This window comes from Protopterus annectens, chromosome 8.part0, assembly GCF_019279795.1.
Source record: "Protopterus annectens isolate FY-2018-M chromosome 8.part0, PAN1.0, whole genome shotgun sequence".
NCBI lineage: Eukaryota > Metazoa > Chordata > Ceratodontiformes > Protopteridae > Protopterus > Protopterus annectens.
The window spans coordinates 1,893,057,285-1,893,083,860 of NC_056741.1; the positions used below are offsets into that span (position 1 = coordinate 1,893,057,285).

A 26,576-nucleotide genomic window follows, 5' to 3' on the forward strand; every position below is an offset into this window, starting at 1 on the left:
CCTTTGAAACCTTTGCCTGTGAATGAAGAGCCATTTCAGAGGGTAGCTATGGATATTGTGAGGCCTCTGATTACCCCAAGTTCCACAGGGAAGAAGTATATCCTAGTGGTAGTATATTATACTACCAGATACCCTGAGGCAGTGGTACTGTCCTCCACTGAGGCAGAAAAGGTAGCAAATGCTTTGTTAGAGATTTTCAGCAGGGTAAGTTTCCCAAAAGAAATACTGACTGACAGAGGTGCCAATTTCATGTCAGACCTGCTGGCTTGTCTGTGGAAGCACTGTGGGGTGAAGCATCTAAAGACCACACCCTACCATCTCCAGACTAATGGTCTTGTTGACAGGTTAAACTCTACACTCAAGATGATGCTATGGGCATTTGAAGACCAGTTTAAGAGGGAGCGGGACAAATATTTGCCCCATCTGTTGTTTGCTTACAGTGAGATTCCATAGGAATCCACAGGTTTTTCACCCTTTGAGTTGCTGTATGGACATAGGGTGAGAAGACCTCTAGATTTGATTCATGATGAGTGGGATGGTGAGTGTGAATCCAAGAAGAGGTCTGTTGTGGCATATGTCCTAAACCTCAGGACAAGGCTTAGGGAACTCATGGGCTTGGCCCAGGAGAACCAGGCAGAAGCCCAACTTCAGAAAAAGGTCTGGTATGACAGGAATGCTCGAGCTAGAGAGTATGCTGTGGGGCAGCAGGTAATGGTTCTCATTCCTCTCAGACACAACAAGCTGCAGGAAGCTTGGGAGGGTCCCTTTGAGGTGGTAAGGAAGGTCAGCGATGTTAACTACATGGTAGAACTGCTCAACAGGAGACATGGGCATAAATTATACCATGTTAACATGATGAAACCTTACCATGACAGGGAGGCCCTTGTGTTGAGTATTTGCAGTGAATGGCAGGAGGAGTCTGTGGGGGATCTGGTGATTGATCTCTTCAGTGAGGCTCGGACTGACATCTTGGTGGAAGGGGTAGCAATGTCCCAGCAGTTATCCCCTACCCAGGTTCAAGAAATCTGGGCAGTATTACAGGAGTTTGGGGACATGTTCTTTGGGAAACCAGGGTGCACCCACCTGGTGCAGCACCATGAGGATACAGGACCCCAAAGGCCTATTAAGCAGACCCCTTATAGGGTGCATGAGAGACTAAAACAGACTCTGAGGGAGGAGATACAGGAAATATTAGAACTAGGGGTAATTCAGGAGTCCATCGGTCCTTGGGCCTCCCCAGTGGTGCTGTTACCAAAGAAGGATGGCAGCACCAGGTTCTGTATAGACTACAGGAAATTAAATAGTCACACAGAGTCAGATGCTTACCCCATGCCTAGGACAGATGAAGCCCTAGAGAAGCTGGGTGGAGCTAAGTATCTTACCACTACTGATCTTACCAAGGGTTACTGGCAGGTCCCCTTGACTCCCAGTGCTAGACAGAGGTCAGCCTTTGTGACTCCTTTTGACTTGTATGAGTTCATGAAGATGCCCTTTGGGATGAAAAATGCCCCAGCGACTTTTCAGAGGCTAGTAGATCATATCCTAGTAAGTGCAGGAGATTTTTCTCTTGCTTACTTATATGATATTGCTATCTACAGTCATTCCTGGTTAAGAGCACCTTCAGCATGTCAGGGAGGGGCTGGGCAGACTGCAGAGGGCAAGGCTGACCATTAAACCCAGCAAATGTCAGGTGGGTATGGCAGAGGTCTCCTACCTGGGACATAGAGTGGGGACTGGTAAGATCAGGCCAGAACCTGCCAAAGTGGAAGCCATTCAGGCATGGCCTGCCCCTGTTACCAAAAATCAGGTGAGGGCATTCTTAGGGATGGCAGGGTACTACAGAAAGTTTTCCCCCAATTATAGTACCATAGCTGCTCCCTTCACAGACCTGCCAAGGAAAAACAAGCCAGATAAGGTCATGTGGACACCAGCAAGTGAGCAGGCATTCCAGAAGCTTAAAAGATTTTGGGGGACCCCCTATGTTAGCTAGTCCAGGTTACAGCAAAGAATTTGTTGTGCAGGTGGATGCTTCAAACCATGGGGTGGGGGCTGTACTCAGCCAGGTTTCCACTGAGGAAGAAGAGCACCCAGTGGTATATCTCAGTCTTAGGGTCCAACCCAGGGAGGAATGCTACGCGGCTGTAAAAAAGTAATGTCTAGCTATAGTGTGGGCACTGCTGAAACTTCAGCCTTACCTGTATGGAAGGGCATTCACTGTAGTTACAGATCACAATCCCTTAACATTGTTGCATCTAGCCAGCCAGCAAAATGCCAAGTTACTATGGTTGAGACTAGGGTTACATGCAGGCATCTGATATGACAGTGCAGAACCCCAGTGGGGTTAGTAATGCCAACGGAGATGGTCTTTCAAGACGGGGAATGGGGGGGGGGGGGAGGTATTCCCAGATAGTCAACCCTCTCAAGCAGAGTTTCTCAAGGGACACTTGAAAAGCTAGGTTGAGTTTTCAGGGGGAAGAAATGTCAGACTGCCAGCCCAGCTTTCGGGAATTTTGTAAATAATTCTATTTCATTTGTGAATATTGATATGATTTATACAGAAGTGTATGTTATGTACTGAGCTAAAATGTAACCACAGCATCCCCTGCTGGCTTAGAACAGAAATATATATATAATCCATTGTAGCTGTGTAAATATATATATTTTTAATAGTGGCAACTGGAACATAAAAGGTTAACTTGTAAAACATCAAGAAAATAAGTTGAAATTAAATTGTTTTACAATTGTGCTAGAAATGTTATCTCTCAGTTTCAGTTTAATAGCACACACAATGTCTAGGGCTAAAAGGTTTTGTATTGTCTTGGAAGAGAAGTAATTACTAGGTTTGAGATTCAGAAGTGTCTTATTGTTTTATGACTTTCAGGGTCTTCAAACTTCTGAGAGATATGCATTTTTCTCACAGAGCTGCTAAATTGTGTTAGTTTCTGACAAAAGGGGTTTAGCTTGGAAACTGAAGTCAGGTGACAAAAAGTGATATCATTCAAGCTAACCCAGCAGTAATATTTGATATTAATTTAAGAACTCTCTCAGATAGAGACTGTGCATTTTGTATTTTTTCTTTGACCTAACAAGAACATCCACTCATCATCACCTGCACCTGCCTTGCTGTAAGTTTCTAGGGCATAGTAAGTCTTTTAGATTCAGACAGGAATATAGTAAAGTGTACCTTAGATGTTTTCTTTATTTATTTGTGACCGTCCTGCAATGTTGTTTTAAATATTTCCTGTGATTTTGGACTCTGATGTGACTGATTACTTCATTAGTATTGTCTTATTCTTTTATTATTTATTATTAAGTATATTTAAACATTTTAATTCTGGCTGGTTTAAGCTCTTAAAGTACTTTAATATGTATTTGGTGACACTGTACAGGCCACTCCTAAATAGACTTGCTCTTGGTCAGACTACAATTTGGATTAATAGTACACAGTAGGATTTGACACCCTTTGCTAAGGGCCTTAAAGTTGCTGATAAGTGTGGCTGGTGGCAGCTGAGACTACCTTATAGTATGGGCAGAAGGGGGCATAGCTAGTAAACCTGTGCCAACCTTTCCCAGTAGTGTGTGTGTGTGTGTGTGTGTGTGTGTGTGTGTGTGTGTGTGTGTGTGTGTGCGTGTGTGCGTGTGTGCATGTGTGCGTGTGTGTGTGTATGAGCTACTTGGGCAGGGACATGAAGCACTGGTTGAACGGAGAAGGTGCTGGAGGTTTTAGCTTGGCCACTCAGCTGAGATCTCAACCCTATAGCTGTGCTAGTGGGGAGTCTTATTGGAGATCTGGAGAAAGAGGGAGAAACCAGCCTCAGACTGACTGTAGTCTCTGTGTGCTCCTAATGGAAATAGTACTTTACTGTGTGTGTACTTGTCAGCCTCAAAGTGTGTACATTCCTGACTGTAGCCAGTGGTAAGGATTGAGGCTCCTTGATTACTGGGCAATGCAGGGGCGTCACACTTAGCAATGGGTATAACTGTTTCTCAAGATAGATAGACACGGGTGTGGTAATCCAGGAGATATATAGGAGACTACAGGCCTCATGGGTGGTACTAATAAATCCTTACGGATTTTTGGCAATCCATAAATAAATGGAATAATAGGATGCAAGACATAAAGATGATTATATACTTCTGGTGTAATCAAATTTTCCATGAGTAAACCATATAAAAAGTTCTTAACTCGATGCATTATTTGATGAATAAATTTTCTACCTACTTTTTAAAACTACTTAAATCAGATAAAAAGTCATGCATCCTGTTAGTATAAAATTCCACGACTATTACAGCAATCTTACCCCCCTTATCAGCCTGTTTAATAACCACATTCTGATTCATGCATAATTTACTAAACGCTTCTCTTTCTTCTGATTTATGTTATAATATTTATCACAATGCTCTTTTTTAAAAAAGAAAACAATTCATAAATCTCTTGTTCACACATTTCCTGGAATGCTTTTACCACTGGAATATTATTTGGTATGAACATTCTTGGTCGCCTTAAACAATCATCCCTTATACAATTATTTCCATACTATAGCTTTAAATCTATATTTCTAATGAATAGCCTGAGTTCATTTAATAAGGCACTAATAGCTCCTTTAGTAGGGATAAAAGTAAGCCCATTATCTAAAAGCATTAGCTCAGCATCACTAAATGACAACTTAGATAAATTAACCACTATAGGACTAACAAAAATTAAGTTGTTGCATGTCTCCTCTTTACTGTTGGCCCTACCTTCATGAAGGTTTGTTGTCTCATCTGATGCTGAGTGGTTGGTTCTATCCTGTCCATACTACTCTTCCTGTTCTTGCTCCTTCTGTGAGTGGTTCTTTGATTTGAATGGGCAGTTGTGACAAAAAATGGTTTGAGGCTTAAAAACTATCAGCCCCTTTTCTTTCACTATTCCAGAATTACCAGTTACAGTTGTATTCTTGTCAATGGTACTTACAGAATAACTCAAAACAGCACCATTCTGTTCTTTTGTTGTTTCAGGATTTCCATTTTTGGTTTATTATTAAAATTCTTAACTTCAGACACAAAATTGCTTGCTGCAGTCTTCGTTTGAATCAGAGTGAAGCTATCCAAATTTATGACTGTTTCACTACATCTAGCAGCACCAACTTCGCTATGAAGAAGGCTAAATAGCTGAAAGCACTTATTGTTTTATCACTATGGAATTTTAATGCTGTTTTTACTTTTTCCATTAAATTTGCTTGCTGTTTGACACAGGACTCTATCGTGGTGGATTTTTGCTGTGGTGGAATACCAGAGGTTTTTTTCTTTGGAGCTCTTAGGAATAACTATAAATTACAAAAAATGACAACTGACTCTAACTCAGAGTTTATAGTTTATAGGAGTGGTACTAAATACAACAACATCCATAGCATCCCTTCTCCCCTGTGAGATTCCAGAAAATCAGAACAAAAAATAGTCAACAGCAGGAAAGTACCTGCTCGTCTAATTTTACAAGCTCTGGGTTCCATGGCAGTGCCCCTAGCAAGATACCACATCAGAATTCTACAGTGGCTGCTTGCATCACAATGGTCAATGCTGTACCAACCCATGTTGGACCAGATTTTTATCACCAATCTTTGCAGAAAAGACCCAGCTTGCTGGATACATACCAGAAAAATTGTCTTGGGCTGCACCTTTGTCCTTGCACAACCCAAAACCATAGTGATCATGGATGCCTCCCAGATAGGGTGGGAGGGGATTTTCTGGGCTAGACTGTCCAAGGCACTTGGTTCCCCATAGAGACCAACTTGCATATCAATGTTCTGGAGCTAAGAGTAGCATTTTTAATGTTGCAAACCTTTCAAACTGCTCTTCATATGGGAACAATTGTGATTCAAACAAACAGTATGTCAGTAGTTTGGTACATCAGCTAATGGGGAGAAACCAAATCTTACCTCCTTTGTCAAGAAGCACTCAGAGTGTGGCAGTGGGCAATCTCTTCCAACCTCTTTCTCACAGCAATGCATATTCCAGGGAGTTCCAATGTGGTAGCGGACAAACTGAGCAGATGTATTCTCCTGGCTCATGAGTGGTTTCTCAATCCAAGGGTGAAGAAAAAGATTTTCTGTCTGGGGGGCCAGCCTTGCTGCTTCCTTTTTGCCTCACCTCTGAACAACAAGTGCGGCAACTACTCTGCCCTGATCCCCTCTGGGGAAGTCACCAAGAGACAGTCTTCTCCACACTTGGACCTCCAGACTTCTATATGCCTTTCCACAAATACCTCTTAATTCCAAAATTCTTACATAAAGCACTCAGGCTGAAGAGCAAAGTAATCCTCATTGCACCTTATTGGTCTTGACAGATATGGTTCCTTTCTTTGGCTTTATCCAATTCGATGACCTTGGACTCTGGACCTGGTTCCAGACCTTCTGTCCCATCCAGAGGGATTAGTTCATCCAAACATTCTGAACCTCAAGCTGAGAGCTTGGTTCCTCCAGTTCCATTAATTGCCAGGTGAGTTAATTTCTCTTTCCCGGTATGTCATATTCTCCTAGCTTCTCATAAGTCTTCCACCCATAAACTCTATTCTAGTAAATGGAAGAGATTTACTTTTTGGGCTCGTAAAAGTGATATTGATCCCTTTTTTTGCATCTATTGATAACATTTTAGATTTCTTAGCTTCTCTTTTCAATGCAGGAGCTTCCTCGTCTACCATTAAAATTCAACTAGCAGCCATTTCAAGTTTCCATAATGGGTTTGAAGAACATTCCTTGGCTTCTCATAAATTTTGTAAGTCTTTTTTAAAAGTGACACTATTGTTGAAACCTCCTTATAAAAATCCTACTCCCCGTTGAGATCTAAATCTAGTGTTACAAACCATTGTACAATCCCCCTTCGAACCATCTGTGGAGTGTGATCTAAAATATTTGTCATGGAAAACTATATTTTTGGTGGCAATAACCTCTGCTAGAAGGATTTCAGAAATATAAGCCTTATCATGTAAACCGCCTTACATTATTTTTCACAAAGATAGAGTTTCCTTAAGGACAAATCCCTCTTTTCTGTCTAAGGTAGTGCCAGAGACTAATATCAATCAGACTATTAATTTACCAGTGTTTTTTCCCAATTTTATGAATAAAGGTGAATACTCTTTACATATGTTAGATGTTCATAGACAGTTACTTTTTTTTATCTACACAGAACAAAGGACATAAGAAAATCTGACCAACTATTTATATCCTTTTCAAGTGCAAGGTCTGGTAAACCAGTCAGCAAGGTTACCTTAGTCAGATGGCTCAAAGATTGTATTTCCTTTATCTATAACAAAAAGAAAATTGATTTGCCTAGGCTTACAATGGCACACTCTACAAGATCTGTAACCACTTCAGCTGTTTTCCAGTCTAGAGCTTCAATGGATGATATATGTACAGCAGCAACTTGGGCCTTTCCCCATACCTTTATTACTCATTACAAACTGGATTAGGTCTCCAGGTGAAGAGCATCTTTTGGTTCAATAATGCTTACGAATATCCTTCTGTGAGTCCTCCCAAGGTCTAAGGTAGCTGGGGACTCTACCTCATATGTCAAGGATAAAATGAACATTGACAACATCAGATAAAGAAGTCATTTACTTACCATAACATTCCATCTGTGTTGTTCATTTTAATTTATGCTAGACTCCCCTCCCTCCATCCCCCAGCTTTTGAATATCCTTTGGTGGAATGGATATTGGACATATAACTAGTGCAATCATTATGGCATAGCAGATATGGTTTCCATGAAGGCTTTCTTGTTTATGACTTTATATCTTTATTCTGCAAACTTGATCTGAGGTAACTGGAAGAGCCGAATTGTGGGTAAGGGTGAAGCTCGAGAGTTTTTGGCCTGCGTGGGCTGTAGTAATGGCCGAGTCAGTTCTGATGTTGGATCTGACCCCATATGTCAAGGGAAAATGAAAATGAACAACACAGATGGAATGTTATGGTAAGTACATAACTTCTTTTTGCTTGCATTTTGTTGAGACTGTTAATTCTGATTTTTGCCAAAACTGGATGAGGAGATAGAAAATACCTTGCAAAATGTGGAAAAGGAGGGATGAAAATCTTAAGAGATTCCCTTGATCAGCTTGCCTCTTTCACCACACATATTGATCACCTCTGCAGCAGATTAGCCAATCACTAAATATCTATCCAAGGGTGAATTTAAAATCTCATTTTTATCATCCTTTGGGGGATCTGAGAATGCAATGAAACCACAAAAAACTTACTCAAAACAGTACCAGTGGTCATAGCCCTGGAAGAAGTATGTTTAGAGTCATACTAACATTGTAAACAATGAGTAGTGACCTGTGCACTAGAAGAAACTACATTATTTAAAGCAGAATTTTCTGTACAAGAAGATAAAACATTCCTCATACAAAAACAAAAACACTAAGTAAGGAGTCACAAAAAACATTTTTTTATTGTAAAACACCTAGTGCTTTCGTTCCTCAGTTTCCTGGGACTTCATCAGAGTGTAAAAACACAATTTTGTTGCTGTGGTGTATTTATATTAAGAATTATCCAATCACATCTCTTCACAACTTAATTGAGTGTTCAGCCTTAAAGAAGTAGAACAAAACATAGAAAGATTGTCAAAATTGTATGTCAAAATAAATAAAATTACAATAAAAACTTTTACAAACATCAGTGCACACTAACAGTGTATATTGTAATTTGTAACAATTTTAAGTAGTTTTAAAAATGTGAAAGTAAGTGTATCAAACATTATTTATGCTTGCTAAAACCAATTATAATGCCCATGCCCTACATTTTAGCAAAGATACATGGTCAATAATACCTGGTGAGACAGTTGCATTTAATTTTTACTGCCACACTATTCTTTATTCATACCCCTAATGGCCTGGTTTTGAGACAAATCCTTAGGTAATCTCCTTCCTGAGATGTTAAGTTATCCAAATAATGAATTTGGTGGAAAACTCTTGTCTAAATTGGTCCTCGTGTATTCTTTCAAAAATCATGAAAATAGGGTGAGGTGGTAGAATGAAAGTACTTTTTCTATTAATCTGGGGGTACTACAAGTTAACTCTTTAGGGCCGAAACACATTCTTAAATTCAAATTCTGAGTATGCAATCTTAAATTCAACTGAGTCTTTCACTGAGTCTAGCATGAACTCTGAACAAATGCAGAAGATGTAACTTTTATAATTTGTAAATAGCGGGCCATATGTTAGTGTCAGAAGTTTTGAAAGAAGCATTCCATGCCCTGGTCACTATGATTGTGACACAACAGGAGTTGTTAATGTAGTGAGATATGTGTCATGTCCAGAATTTTACTCTAGAAAAACTTTAAAGACATTGAGGGATAGAATTAGGGAATACATATATGATATCAAAAAGAAAAAGAAAACGACTGCTTTAAAGAGACACTCAAAGACTTGCAAGTCTTTGAAAAGTTTATATTTGTTGTTACTGATAAAACTCCTTACAGTGAAATAGGAGGTGACATGAAGACGTTATTAGAGTCTAAAGATCTTGGGGGGCAGCTAAAATTAAATACAATTTCATCATCAGGTATCAATGACAATGTATCTGATTAGTGTGCTAAAATGTAGAGCGCAGGCATTATAATTGGTTTTAGCAAGCTTAAAAAATGTTTGTTATACTTAACTATCACATTTTTCAAACTGCTTAAAATTGTTACAATATACGCTGTTAGTGTATATTGATGTCTGTAAAAGTTTTTATCATAATTTTATTTATTTTGACATACAGTTTAACACTCTTTCTATCTCTTGTTCTAGTCCTTTAAGGCTGAACAAGCAATTAAATTGTGAAGAGATGGGATTGCATATTTTTTTTATTCCTCATACTTTCACAATTAGTCAAAAGAAACTGTAATATATACATATGCCAACTCAAAATACTGAAAATCAAAGTTACAGAAGTATACACTTTTTCCTCCTTGCCTAACAATAATTTTCCCATCCTTATTAGAAAGAGGAGGATTGGAAATGACTAGCTGCTAAGCAGCAGTGGGATCAACTAAAGCTATAGCTTCTGGGTTAGATTTGTGAATAGTGTATAACAATTTAAAAGACTGAGAAACCTTATACATTATATCTGCCTTTTTTATGGACAGCTGGCTGACTATAAGGAAAACTGCAAGCAGTAATACACACATCCTCTAAAGCCAACAGAAAAGGAGGAATGGTTGTAGGCTCTAGAAAATCCTTCTCTAACAACTGATAGTATTTCTGTGGGACTGAGAGACCTCATTGTCCTCCCACTGAAAACACTGGCACATTCTAGCAATAGTCTCAGAGGAAGAGAACCCCCCCCCCCCACTGTGAGAATCAAAAACTGAGCTTTCCTATAAGTCTGAATCAGAAATCTGAGGGAAAATTGTATCCATCCCTGTATCTTCCTGTTCAGATTCAGAATCTTGAATCTTTTCAGGAAAAGAGGTATCCCTCTTTCTTTTACCAAAAACTATGTTATAAGAAGAATCAATAGCCTGAATTAAACCCTGAGCCAGACCAAACTACTCCTATCCAAAGGAAAAAAGAGGGGGAGTAGATATTTCTGACAGGAAAAAAAGGGGCCATCTATGTTACTAATGGCAGCAGCAGCTTCCCCAGGGATGGGTACAGCATTCTGACACAACAGGGAAACCTTCCCTGCTCCCTCTCTCAGGACTGACAAAAGTGGCTCTCCACTGCCCAGCTGCAGAGAACATGGCTAACCCCTAGTCCGTAGTGGCCATAGGTGCTACAGCAGAAGGATACGAGGGAGAAGAAGAATGATCTGAAGTACAAAGAATGGTCACACCTGCGTCACCTGCAGAAAAAGCAGACTGGTAGCCTTCTGTGTTGGCAAAGGCTGTTTGCTTATTTTTTTTCTTTTGTGGTTGAGAGGAGGACCAATCATGGGACCAGTCCTCTTTTCAATTGTCATGTCAAAAATGGTGTGTCTTTCCCCAGGAAGACAGTCAGCAAATGCAGCAAACATTACTAGTCTACAAAAGCTTTTTTTTTTTTTGGACAGAAAGAGAAGTAGAAAACAGTTTAAAACAATATGCCAATGCCACAAAAGTAAAATAATCACAATTTCTTCACAGAAAAAACTGCTTTCAATTACTTTTACACCACTTTTAAAATGACAGGAAAAACAAGTGCTTCATTTAAAAGTATGTGATAATCTCATGCCTTCCCTCTGTTTCATCATGATCTCTTTCCACTTTGAATTAAAGTTCTCTGCTTGTACTTTGTATAGGAGCCTTAACTGTGTTGCTCTGAAATACCCCTTCAACTCGGGTAATCCCAATATGCCCTGTTCTATTGAAAGAATAAGCTTATCCCACTTAACTCTTGCCATCTTCCCCTCCCAAATAAAATTCTTCAGCTCTTTCTTAATTGCTATCCATGACTTCTTCTCTGGCTGATGAATATATGCCTGACCTCTGTATAAAAATCTTCTTCTTTCAGCTTTTTCCCTGTTAGGGGTTGCCACAGCAGATCACCTGTCTGCTCATGATTGGCAGTAGAATTTTACAGTGTCGAGTTGCCAGCCTGGCGCCCAAGGTGCGCGCGCGCGCACACACACACACACACACACACACACACACACACACACACACACACACACACACACACACACACACACACACACACACACACACACACACACACACACACCTAGGGCCAATTTAGACTGTCCAATCCACCTACAGCATGTCTTTGGGAGGTAGGAGGAAACCAGAGCACCTGGAGGAAACCCACGCGACCACAGGGAGGACATGCAGACTCCACACAGAAGGCACCGAGCCAAGGACTGAACAAGATAACCTCTTGCTGTGAGGTGACAACATTAACCGCTGCACCACCATGGCCACACAACCTCTGTATAAAACTAAATGACTAAAAATATTTTAATTTCCTGTATTTTGCTATCCATATTCATATATCAGAGCTTCCAATTTCTCAGTTTTTATATAATTTTTTGTTTAGTCTCTTCCCACATATCCTTAGCTGCCACACCAGAATCATTTTTAATTCATACTCCTAAGTACTTCATTTTATCATGCCCCCATAAATATGGATATTACTGAACCATTTGGTGTGCAGGTACATAATTTACAGCTATTGCCTTTGTTTTAGCTTCATTAGTTTTGAAGGATATGAAACTGCCTCAAAATGTTCCACAACACTTTTCTGAATTTATCAGGTACAAAATTATATAATCTGCAATTAGAGTCAGCTTTTCTTAACTTCCATACCAATTATATCCTTGGATTTCTGACTCTCTTATTTTCTTTGCTAATGTTTTTAAATATTTTGCAAATAACAAGGGGGAAAAGAGGATATCACTGCTCAAACAGAAATGATCAGAAAGGAACCCAGACACTTAAATATTTGCCTCTGATCCCTCATAAACCCTCCTAATCAACCTTATAACTTTATCAGGGAATGCTTCCATTGCCCTGCTCAAACTCCCAGCTTACTCAATCAAATGCTTTTTCTGCATCAAGACCTTACAACAACAGTGATATTTTCTTACATTCAGCTTCCCCCTGGATTATCAATGTTCAGTTAATGTTGTCAAATATTTGCCTCCCCTCCATAAAACCACACTGATCCATGTCTATCAATTTTAGCATCATCTTCTCCATTCTTTTAGATATTACTGATGTAAACACCTTATAATCATGGTTTTAGGGTTGAAATGGGCCTGTATGGCACTGGATCTGATGGATCTTTACCATCTTTAGTTATTACACCCACCACCACTTTCTTCTATGATGTCGGTGCTTCTCCTCCTCTTAAAATAATGTTAAACAAAGCCTTCCAGATCTTTCAGTTTTTCCCTCCTAGCTTCCAAACTTCCACAGGAATATCATCTATTCCTGGAGACTTTCCAGTTGATTGGTTATACATCATCATTTTTACTCATGTCCTCCTATCCTAACTATTAGTAATTGAGAATCATCTGGCACTAACCTTGGCATATTTAATTCCTCTATAGACATTTCCATTTGTACCTTTTTCTTGATATCCATATTTCGCTTCTTTATACAGACCTTCAGAAAATTTCTGAAATATTTCTAGTACCTCTACAGGATCTCTTGTTATCTTCCACCTGGTATGAGCAGTAACTAACTCCAGAAAGGAAGCTCCTAATCAGCAGTAATCGAAAAACACCTCGAGCAGTAAAATGAATAAAACCTTTAATACACAAGTAGATTTTTGTCCACAGCAAAACATAGACTTCTTCAGAATGAAACTGATAGCCAGAACTTACTTATATATCATTTCTATAATATAATAATTGAACTAAGTAAAGTAATTAATTAAAGAAGCCTTCTTATTTAAAGGGAAATCTTATTCAGAAAAAATATTAAAAACATTGTTTAAGTACTTTTCATATAAAAGCTGTGCAGAAAAGTACTGAATACATAAATACAACTGTTTAAAAAGTCAAAAGTGCAATGAATATATAAATAAAAGACATAAAAATGACATATAAGAAATAACATATAAAAACACAAGAAGCTCTTGTTAAAAACATAAAAAAAAGAAAGTATAGTGTTGAATAAATACATGTGTATGTACTTTTAAAAACTACACATTGAGCTGTTGGAGATGGAACATAGCTTGTTGGCTTTTTGTTTTAAGACTGAAACCAAACAAATACATTCATTAATGTCCAGGGAATGTGTGGAGTCTAGCCTGAGCTGCCATATCAGTTCCCTTAGTTCAATATATTCTTTCCAAGAGGAAAGGTCTGTGTGTTATTCTTTCTGGAATAATAAATGAGAAATGTTTAAAGCCAATACATACCATTCAATGTCTATAATGAACATTCTTTTGGTTGTATTTTAGGATGTCATAATTGTGCTTGTATACCTGTTTTCTCAGTTGTCTCTCCATTTTTCCAACATAGAATGCTAAACAGGTGGAAAAAATCACTAAGTATATTATTCCCTTTGTTAGACAATTTCCATCATGTGCAAAGACAACTGATTTTAAACTATTGTAGAGTTGGACTTGCTGATCTCTAAAATGTATAAACATTGACTATAACTCTCACACTTTCATGTGCCTTTTCTTTATTCATTATTAAAGAGGGAGTCTTCATTTCTACAATATTTTTAATATTACTTGCTTGTTTATAGATAAAGACAGGTCTTGAGTCCCACTATATTTCTCAACTTGTCATCACTGATCAAAATGCACCAATACTTATTGGCAATGTCTTTCACAATATAGAATCTTCTGTTGTACTGTAACGTACAGGCCCTAGAGTAGTTAGTTAGTTAATTGATCATCCTGATCCTGCTCTTGGTGAGGGAGTCAATACAATTCAAAGCACTTAGATGCATTTCATCATTTGAATTGACATTGCCAGTTCTGGGGTATTGAGGCCTATCCCTAGAAGGGGACAATATCTCTTCCTCCACCCTTTTGAGATCTCATCACAGATAGATGTAACCAAGGGAATATTGTCCCCTAATGGCTAAAAGAATGGCAAAAGTGATGCCAAAATTAATAGATATGGATCATTGTGGTTTTGTGGATGACAGGCAAACATTTGACAACATAAACAGAATAGTGATGATCCAGAGGGAAGCAGAATGTAAGAAAATACCACTGTTGCTGGTGGGTCTTGAAGCAGAGAAAACATTTGACAGAATAAGCTTGGATTTTATGAGCAGAACAATGGAAGCATTTGCATTCTCTGATAAAATTATAAGATTGATTATGAAGGATTGTAGGCAAAAATTAAAGTGGGTGAGGTCCTCTCTGATAATCTCTGCTTGAGAGGAGGAATCAGGCAGGGTTTCCTCTCTCCCCTTTGTTATTTGCATCATATTTAGAACCATTAGCAAAGAAAATAAAGGACTCAAAAATTCAAGGATATAATTGATATGGTAGTCAAGAAAAGTTTGCTCTACTTGCAGATGATATTATTTTATACCTGACAAAACCAGAAAGGGACATTACAGTGCTGTGCAACATACTGAGACAATTTCAAACCTTTTTGAGACACAAAATTAATGAAACAAAAACAAAGGAAATAGCGGTAAAGTATGTACCCGCATACATATTGGTTCAACAATATCCACATTTATGGGGACATGATAAAATGAAGTATTTAGGAGTATAGATTAAAAATGATACTGGTGTGGCAGCTAAGGATATGTGGGAAGAGATTAAACAAAAGATAATACAAAAACAGAGAAAATGGAAGCTCTGTTATATGGATATTGATAGTAAGATACAAGCAGTTAAAATGTTTTTCGTCCATTTCGTCTTATACAGTGGTCAGGCACATTTTTATCAACCAGAGGAGAAGTTGTGGATAGCAGTTAATAAAGAGCTGAAGGACTTTATCTGGGAGGGGAAGATGGCAAGAGTCAAATGGGATAAGCTTATTCTTCCAGTAGAACAGAGCAGATTGGGATTACCTGAGTTGAAGTGTTCTTTCACATCAATACAGTTAAGGCTCCTATACATAGCACAAGCAGAAAACTATAATTCAAAGTGGAAAGAGATGATGATGAAATGGGGGGATGTTCAGGTAACAGGGAGAGACTTGGATTCTGGATACAGACCTTTAAGGAGAACAATAATCAAACAGAATATTATAAGCAGCAGATCTTCTAAGAACTAAGCCAACACAGGAATGGAGAAAGGAGAGTCTGCCAAAAGGGATGTCTGCAATTAGGGACACAGACTATAGGCAAGAGGGGGCAGGAATATATCAGGTTAAATTGACAAATGAACCAAGGTACTGGGAGCAAATAACTAGAGAGGGAAAGGTAATAGAACGGGAAGATGCCAAGAACTTATTTGCTCTGCAGGCTAAAGATTGCCTTACATATCGAGGATTGATATCAGAGTATAGACAAAGAGAAAGAAATATGGTGTCCTAAACGAAAGACTACAACTGGTAGAGATTTTAGTAAAATCCAGAACAGAAGTTGCAGTTAAGAAAGGAATAATTAGTACAGCATATAAAATATTGCATAATAACTATTAAGAATCAGAGGAGTTTGGAAAGGATTGGAAAGAGAGACTGGATAAGCAATTCACAAAGAAACAATAGGAGGATATATGTATATCTCCCAAATATGCAACAAAACTTAGAAGATTTAGGATTTTTGCTTGGAAATGTTTGCATAGATATTTTATACCCCAAGTAGAGTCCAGAAAAATGTTCTTCAGGTAGACAGCAAATACTGGAGGTGTAATGTGGAAGAAATAGATAATTGGGAACATATTGTCTGGGAGTATGGTGAGTTGGTGGACTTTAAGGATTCCCTGCAGGATGCTCTGTCAGCGATGCTTGGTGGCCATACTGATGTGATGAGGGAGATGATTTTTCTGAGCTATGATACAAAATAAGAATTATCTAGACATAGTAAAGCCTTGGTGTGTCTAATTATTGTGGCTGCCAAAGAGACAATTATTAGAAAATGGAAATCAAAATCTAAACCAGCTATGCAGAGGTAGTGAATATAGTAAGGGAGATAAAATGACTGAAATTTAGATCTTTAAAAACATCTTTCAAAAAAAATTCTATCCATTTTTAAAGAGATTCACAATACATTCTCAACAAATTCTGCCTGTAGCATAAAGAGGATATATGAACTGTTTTCAGTTTTTCTATACTAACTCTTAGTTTTTTTCAAAATCTGCATTACTATGAAACAAATCATGCAAAAATAAACTAATAAAAATATGTTATGTGGCATTTTAATCCAGGATTTCACCAGGTTATATACATACCAACTCCTTTGACATAGTCGATAGCCTGGATATTTTCAGTGCCCATTTCAACAAATGAATTAAATACTTTATACAGTACCTGAAAAAAATGTAAAGTAAGTTTAATATACTTCCAGTCAAGCAAGACTTACAGTTTTATATAGCCTACAAAGTGAAAGAGAATTTGATGTGCTTCTTTTAATATCTAGTACTTTGTAGCTTACTATAACAGCACTTGTAAAAGCTGAACATATGAAAACAGCAGCACAGAAGAGGTAAACAGATACACTATTAAATATTTATACATTTTCTTAGCTAGCCATAGTGATACATACTAAAGTATTGGATGTTCTTGCTAAAAATGTATTCTTATGCCAGTGGTTCAATAATTTTAAATGAATAGCTAATAAATTGCATTCATTATATCACTTAAAATTATGGGAGGCCATAAAATGAGGTAAAAATTATTTAATCATCTGTCAATCAGATAACTAGAGCATGCTTTATGGACCTCTTTTCAGTCTTGATCTGGGCCATAAAGCAAAAGGTAAGGACATTGGTAACAAAGACAATGAAAAAATAACCAGTATTGTCTTTAAAGGCAAAAGAAAATAAAGACCCTGCTAGAAAGTCATATGGGCACAAAGTGAACAGGCAAACTACATATGAACACTAAGTAGACGTTAGAAATGAACTATGAAGTTGGTGCTGTAAGGTCCGCACTGATGTACTATTATAATGGGTATGTAAACTAGTCTCTGCAACAACCCCTTTCAGTAAGAAACTCCTGAGAAACGTTTATAGTAATAGCTATTTTTCTCTCATTTAAAAAAATAAAACAGGAAGTAGATTATTATCCTTGCAAAACACAAGTATACGGGCACAATGCAAGTCCTTAGCTGGGAGCAGATTTTAGCCAATCCCAACATGTACTTCTCTGAGAAATACATTATTAAATAAATGAAAGAGTCATTGTGATTTTGACACACTAAGGAATGCACCACTAAAGATATAAAGTGATCCTCCACAGGGCCTCCTGGGCAGATGGCTAATGCCTGGCCAAGATTTAAAATGGTTAGATTAACCACTTTGATTAAAGATGGGTACAGTTGACAAAACCTAGGGCCTTGTGCGAACTGGGGAGCCCAATCCATGATGTAGGTCACTATAATGCTATCATTAAATTATGCCTTCTGGGTCTTTTTTGCATGAGTCACTGATGAACAAAAATGATTTCTAATTTCTGTGATTATTGTGTCAGTAACTGTATTAAGAAAAAGGGTGATCAGGAAGTCAGGAAGATGGTGTCATTTTGAACAGTTATAATTGTTCACTTTCTGCTTCAAAGCTTTTAGCTGCTGCTTCATTTTAAACCCTACCAAGACACATTTTAGTTTCATTTCTTTGTTGTGGTTTGCACGGGTATCATATCATGTTTCTGCAAATGGACACATCTTTCAGTAAAATAGTTAATCTAACCATTTTGAAATCATGACCTGCATGAGGCTGAGACTTGAAATTGAAAACCATTAAGCTAAAGAAGCATCCCTCAAGTTTCTTAGTGGTTTGATACTGTGTAGTGGTTGCCATGGTACTTCAAATTTTCAAGTGCTGGGATTGATATTTCTAAATCTTAAAAACTATGTTATGGACATTAATAATAGTTACATACAAGAGAGCTACTGCTATTAGGGAGGTCAAAAAGAACAAGTAGTGACATTATTCCCATGTTCCATCTTATGTTTCATGGATAAAAAATAAAGAATATTTCTGCAGATCAATTTACACAAGGACCGTCAGATAAATTTACTTACAAGTGATGAGAGTTTTGCAACTTAAAATCACGCCTCTTGTATACCTTAAGTTAGCATACTGAATTGAAAGGATTCCCCAGGTACCTTATAAGAGATTGCTGCCCAAATAGCGACTGATTGGAAGAAATAATTAGTTCCTTTGCATACATCAATTTTCAATATACAAACAAGTATTGGGAATATAAATGCTTGCTGCAAAAAATTTGGAAACATGGCTGCCTGAATACCAAAACAGAGTTTCCAGTTTGGAAGACTGTAACAAGAGAATGCTTCCTAAGCCATTCAGAAATAGTTTTGCTTCCCTGAAATAAATGGTCTCTCTCTGTCTGTCTCTCTCTCCCCTAGATCTACCCTCAAGAGAAATTTCTCATCAGGTGTTTGGGAGAGATTACGTAATGACACGTTTAATGAGATTATACAAAAGATCTTTAGGATTGTTGTTGTCTAAAGCTCTCAATATGTGTGTAGATGGGGTTACAAATAAATTCTTCTTTACGTTGGAGTGATTAGTGTATCTGATGCCTTCCAAATTGTACTAGCATCTAAGAAACAAAGATTGTTCTCTTAGCATGCTGGATGATTTGTACAAGGACATAAGAAATGAGCAGAGCAATATGGTTTCAAAAATTCAGCTAGTAATACAACTTGAAATGAGATTCAATATTCATTCAGTTTGACTTTCACATGTAAAGGGATCACATTATAAAGCTTATAATGCTTTACAAATGTTACAGAGTCAGCAATGATTTATTTGGTTAAGATTGGAGAGGTGTTGCTTCTTAAATTTTACACAAGGCAAATTGCCATTATGTTACCTGCAAATCCACATTCACTGTGGTCTAATACATGTAGAAATAACCACCAAGCAGGAGGTCTTGGTGGGAACCTATCTCTTGGCTACAATATTATGACACCAAGAAATTGTTTCTGTAACAGCAATCTATATACTCTAATCAAATATTTTCCAGCTATGAACAAGGAAAGCTTACTGGATCCATTCTTTTGGACCTAAAGAGCATTTGAAACTGTTACTCATATAACTATTGTATAAATTATGCTAAAAAATCCAGGAGCTCAAATGAAGAACAAGTCCAAATAATAAAATATATCAAAGGTGAGACCAAAACAAAGCCAAATAAACAGAACAACAGACACTTTATTGTATTAAGCGCTTTCACAGTACCAAAACACTGCTTCTTCAGACTACAAAAAAAATCAATAAAATCGAAATGTATATAGGTACAACTAAATGCCATAGTCCAATAAAAACTTTGCAGTCATTAAAACATCAGCATTTCGTCACAATTAGATGAGTAGCCTTTAAAGAAATCGTCAATATAAACTATCCATAAACAGTCATTTAGAAACAAGTAACCAGTGAAAAAATGAAAACATAACGTCATGAACAAATAAAAACATACATTATTATATATATAAATAATTTACTTCAAACTCCTAGCAGCTAAAATTGGTTTCAGAGGAACTTTATCATTAAGCCCCTTGCTACAGTCCTCCCTTAACGTAATAATCCATTTATTTGTGATGTCTCAGTTTATTAACCAAATCACCGCTTCGCTCACTGGGACTAATAAGCTGTATCACCATAAATTTAAAAGAGTGTGAAGATCCATGAAGGATAATATGCTTGTCCAAGGCATTAGTGCAGAATGCAGATACAATTTCTGATATTATAGACATGTTCCCTTAGCCTATCCTTAAGGTGCCTATCAGTTTTTCAAGCATAAAATGAATGGCACTGTACAATAAGCCAGATGCACCAGATGACAGGTATCACAACCAGCCTGAACATTAAACTTGAATTCTTTCTCAGTATCAGGATGCACAAAGATCCCAGGCAGGTCAAGTAATTCACAATAATTTCACTTGTCACAGGATATCATACCAGAGTCCCTATTTGGTATATGCAGAGGCATGTCAAGTTTAGGGTAATGTAGAAGCATCTTAAGGTCCTTTTTATTATTGTATGTGAAACCAGATGTATTATCCACAATCTCCCGGATATTGTCATCTGTAATTAATATATACCAGTACTTCTTATAAATCTCGGTTATCTGTTTAACATTACTCGAGTATAAGTTTTCTACACTGCATTCTCCTCAGATGTCAGCTAGTATTTTGTGAGTTATTGAGACAGCAGAACTTTCAGAATAGCAGGTTTTAACAAATCTGCTGGAAAAGGAATCATCAGGCAAGAGATCCCAAAAGGTTCATTTGTGGGCTCAGCCACTGCTACTTTCCCTTTTTATTAATAACCTCCACTGCAATCTGCAATATTTATGACATAGTAAACAAAACAAATTAATATAATATGTAGGGTTATTTGCAATATAAATCTAGTCCTTACAAAATGGCCACTTCATGCACATGCCTATGTGTCATCATGTATTGGTAACTCAGTCCATAATTTAGTCACCTTTTCCTTTAAAACTGGTGGTACTTCCCCTATAAACTGCTTCTGTGTTTCAGACTTCTCAAAAGCAAGCCTTCTTCAGTTATGTGATGACAAATAAATTCTGCTGTAATCCTCCTCTGAAGGATCCTATTATATTTTGCTGTAATCCTCTTATGAACGATCCTGTTGCTAAAGCTGCTACCTATGCCTCTGACTTAAAACCCTACCGAAATAGTTGCATTGATAAGGCAGTTCCTATCTGCAACAAATATAATGAGAAGTTTAAAAACAAATCCCTTTGGGTCAATGCCCATATAAATAAATTATATAACAAGAAAAAGAAACTGTTTATTGCTTATAACAGGTCTCATTCTCTCTACCTTAAAAGCACACTTAAGCAAACTAATGAAGAACTTAAGGGACCATTAGGAAGCTTAAAGCTAATTATGAACTTAAAATAGCCATTAAAACCAAAATAACTGCAAATCTTTCTTTAATTATGTCAGGAGGTTAAGAAATAACACCCAACAGTGTTCAGAGCTAGTCCTCAATAACACTACACTCTCTGATCCATAGGAAATAGCTAATATCCTAGCTAACAAATTTAGTGCAAATTTTACTCCACCCACAGTTGTGGCTAAACCACAGTTTCCACAATCCCACTCACCCTGTTTAATTACTATAGAACAAGTTTTCTCAGCCCTTTCATCAACTAAGACTACTTCATTCATGGGCCCAGACAACATACCAGGTTGCCTGATTATCAGTGCTAAATTTGGCCTTTCTGAACCCCTACTTAAACTCTTTAATCTAAAATTGTCCACTGATTACTTTCCTGAAGCCTGGAAAACAGGTATTGCAATGCCACTACACAAAGGTGGGCCAACCGCAGACTCTGGTAACTATAGACCCATTAATCTCACTAGCTTTAAATGCAGAGCTATACAGTCAAGACAGACCAGTAAAAAACAGTATAAGCGGGCAAAAAACTGAGCGGTGTCAAGATAATATAAAAAGTTCAAGTTTTATTAGCGCTTTCGGAGAGGTCTGTGCCTCCCCTTCTTCAGATAACAAACAAACCAATTAAAACTATTGATATACTAAATTCAAACCAAATCAATTAATCGATTAAACAATTAAGTTGAAATAATAGCACCTAAACAATTTTAAAAAGACATGCATTAAAAAACAGTTCTTATGTGCATAAAGCACCACTTGGACGAGCAAACATGCACTGCAAAGAAAAAATCCACATATGCAAACCAGTGTAATTGTAAATGTAAAAAACTATACAGTAAACTATATTAATATTGTTAATATCATAAAATTAACCAATGAATATCACTCATAATCAAGTAATGTTGTTAAATATCACCACTATTAAAAATTGCCAAATTTAGACAAAATTTTATGTATGAAGATCTAAGCAGTCCGTTAATGTAAATAGATGAAAATATATATATGTATGAGTAGCTATTATAAACAGCTAGAAATATATACTACCGTATATTGTATTCCATTTTTAAAGTACAATGTAATATGCATATCAGACTAATAGTTTTAAATTTACAATTAGATTACTTCAAATAGCCTTCATATACAAACATAAAAAATGATAATTAACTATAAACAATAAGTAATAAAAAAACCCATTAATACTAAACTATTCTCTGGACCATTTTAAAGGTAAGTGAATGATATATGTAACACATTGCTAAGATGGTACCCCACAGTATGTGTTACAAATAAGAAAAAACAAACACATTCATTTAATAAAATAAAATGCAATAAAATAAAATAAAATAAACATAAGCTGTTCGCTTAAAAATTATAAATACTCCTAATTAGATGCATTATATCTTACATTTATTTTAAAAAAGGGGGAGTTATTTATCTTCGTAAAGCTAAACATTTCAAAATGCTTTTAATTGAGACATATTCATTGAGACCTGGAAAAGTATGGGCCACTGTTCTAATTTGCCACATGATTTTGTCTGTTTCAAGTTGTAATTGCCAAGGCCCCCCTCTTATATCTACTTGCCTTCGTTGCAATATAATAAATTTAAACTTATGATCGGGGGACTCAGTGATGTGTCTAGCTAGTGCGTTAGTTGTATCTCTTTTACTAATGGCATATTGATGTTCGTATATGCACTGCTTGATTTTCCTCTCCGTTTTGCCAATATAAAATGCAGTGCATTGATCGCAACAAGCTATATAAATAACTCCCCTAGTTTCACAGTTATATTTACCTTTAATGTGATAAGTCCTCTCTCTAATGATAACTTTATTATCTGTGTATATATGTTTACATTGTTGGCACGACCCACATTTGTACATTCCATTATTCCTACCATGTTTTATGCTCCTTTTTCTTTCCAATAAAGCTTTCATGTTTGCTCCTTTTCTATAAATTAAATTAGGCTTTTTACCTAATATTTTAAGGAGCCCACTGTCTTCAATAATAATAGACCAATTTTTATTTAACATTACCCTTATTTTAAGGTGGTCAAAAGAATAAGTCCAAAGGAAACTGGTCTTTAAAGTGCGTTCTTTGTTATTTATAACAGTGTTATGTATGTCTTCTATGTGTTCAACATTTTGAGCAGAATGATTCTGTAGTAAGGGTTTAAAATGACCCATAATTCGCTTATGGCTTACTTCTAAAAAAATGTTGACCACCATAGGCTCAGGATAACCTCTGTTAATAAACATAGTTTGAAGAAGCTTACATTCTGCACCAAAGTCAGTCTCATCTGATACCATTCTTGCCGCCCTTACCATCTGCCCTTTTACAACTGCTCTTTTTTGATGGTAAGGGTGGCTACTAGTAAAATGCAGGAAAGAATTAGAATAGGTAGGTTTTCTATAGATTGTACTTTTATATCTAGAATTAGCTATATCTTTTGTCAAATTAATATCTAAAAATTAATACTAGTGTCTTCCAAGCTATAAGCGAATTCAAAGAAATCAGTCATTTGAGATATGTTGGCAATAAAAGTTGGAACTAAAGCTTTTGGCCCCTTCCAGATCAAAAACATATCATCTTGGTATCTAGTATAACAAGAGACATTCACCTGAAAAAGGCTATTTGTAAATAATAGGGTTTTCTCCCAATGGGCCATGATGCAATTAGCAAAGCTACCCCCACAGGGTGACCCCATTGCCACACCAGTGTTCTGAAGGTAAAAATGCCCATTAAAGATCATAAAATTGTTGGTTAACACAATCTCTAGTAGGGTTTCTACTAAGTAAATAGTTTTCTCATCCACATGCTTACTTGCCATAAAATCCCTAATTCATTCAAGTCCAAGGACTTGGGGTATTACAGTGTATAAGTCTTTCACGTCAATTGTGAGAAAACATGAATCTTCCTGATATTGCTTATGTTGTCCAGAAAACTCCATGAATCCCTACAGATTTGGGGTTCTTGTTCTACCAAGGGCTTCAATATGCTATCTATATATTTTGCACATCCATAAGTCACGGACCCTCTTCCATCTACAATAGGTCTAAACGGGGGGTGTCATTATATCTTTTGTGAATCTTGGGTGAACCAAAAAGAGCTGGTATCCTAGGAGCAATCATAGTTAAATATTTATGGATGTCTATATCAGCAACTCCTTCCAAGAATAAATCATCGAGAGTAGCTCTGATTTTTTTGTAAGCTATGTTAACCTCATTGATGCTAACTTGTGTATACGCTTCAGTATCAAGATGTTTATGCATACTTTTGGTGTATTCATTATGGTCCATAAATACCAGCCCTCCCCCTTTATTGGGTTTCATAACCCTGATGTTAATTCATGCAATAAATTAAGAAAATCAAATTCATTTTTCGTAATATTAGTCTTGTTATTTTTTCTAATATACTTATCACTTGCAATAGCTCTTAGGTCCCTTTTCGAAAGAGCTTAAGCTGGCATGCAATGGTGGGTTGAAGATACTTGAAACACTAAGGGAGCTTGTTCAGGATGACTTACCCCCCATAAGTACGTTCAGATTGAGTTTACGTACGAAAAGTTTCAGGTCCACAATGGTTTTAACAATATCCATTTTCTTATCGGGAACAAAGGACAGTCCTTTTGGAAAAGAAGTCCACCATGTCTTGAATGATGGTTAAAGCCATGTAATTATATATCTTAAAATCCCCTTCAGAACTGATAAGTATTTGGGGTTCATTAGGAAGATGTCTTATCATCTCCTCCGTTGGTTCCGTCTGTTCCTCGTCTGTCCTTGATTCCTGTTCACCTTGCGGTTGGTATGTTGACCGTTGTGGTTCCTCTGAAAACCCGACTGGTTATCCATATTATGCCGGTTATCCTGAGCCTATGGTGGTCAACATTTTTTTAGAAGTAAGCCATAAGCAAAGTATGGGTCATTTTAAACCCTTACTACAGAATCATTCTGCTCAAAATGTTGAACACATAGAACACATACATAACACTGTTATAAATAACAAAGAACACACTTTAAAGACCAGTTTCCTTTCTTTTGACCACATTAAAATAAGGGAAATGTTAAATAAATTTGGTCTATTATTGTCGAAGACAGTGGGCTCCTTAAAATATTAGGTGAAAAGTCTAATTTAATTTATAGAAAAGGAGCAAAGTTGAAAGCTTTATTGGAAAGAAAAAGGAGCATCAAACATGGTAGGAATAATGGAATGTACAAATGTGGGTCGTGCCAACAATGTAAACATATATACACAGATAATAAAGTTATCATTAGAGAGAGGACTTATCACATTAAAGGTAAATATAACTGTGAAACTAGGGGAGTTATTTATATAACTTGTTGCGATCAATGCACTGCATTTTATATTGGCGAAACGGAGAGGAAAATCAAGCAGCGCATATACGAACATCAATATGCCATTAGTAAAAGAGATACAACTAATGCACTAGCTAGACACATCACTGAGTTCCCCCGATCATAAGTTTAAATTTATTATATTGCAACAAAGGCAAGTAGATATAAGAGGGGGGCCTTGGCAATTACAACTTGAAACAGACGAAATCATGTGGCACATTAGAACAGTGGCCCATACTTTTCCAGGTCTCAATGAATATGTCTCAATTAAAAGCATTTTGAAATGTTTAGCTTTACGAAGATAAATAACTCCCCCTTTTTTATCATAAATATAAGATTTAAGGCATCTAATTAGGAGTATTTATAATTTTAAGCGAACAGCTTATGTTTATTTTATTTTATTGCATTTTATTTTATTAAATGAATTTGTTTGTTTTTTCTTATTTGTAACACATACTGTAGGGTACCATCTTGGCAATGTGTTACATATATCATTCACTTACCTTTAAAATGGTCCAGAGAATAGTTTAGTATTAATGGGTTTTTTTATTACTTATTGTTTATAGTTAATTATCACTTTTTATGTTTGTATATGAAGGCTATTTGAAGTAGTCTAATTGTAAATTTAAAACTATTAGTCTGATATGCACATTACATTGTACTTTAAAAATGGAATACAATATACGGTAGTATATATTTCTAGCTGTTTATAATAGCTACTCATACATATATATATTTTCATCTATTTACATTAACGGACTGCTTAGATCTTCATACATAAAATTTTGTCTAAATTTAGCAATTTAAT

At 36.6% G+C, this 26,576-nt stretch overlaps 1 protein-coding gene across 1 annotated transcript in view; it reads right to left on the reverse strand.

Annotated features, from left to right (window-relative positions):
• SLC9A5 (solute carrier family 9 member A5) overlaps window positions 1-26,576 on the reverse strand; it is a 2,700,532-nt gene that overhangs the window by 1,043,717 nt on the left and 1,630,239 nt on the right. Inside the window, exon 4 of the mRNA XM_044081386.1 lies at window positions 16,751-16,829. Within this exon, the coding sequence (XP_043937321.1) occupies window positions 16,751-16,829 (79 nt within the window). The remainder of the gene's footprint in view (window positions 1-16,750; window positions 16,830-26,576) is intronic.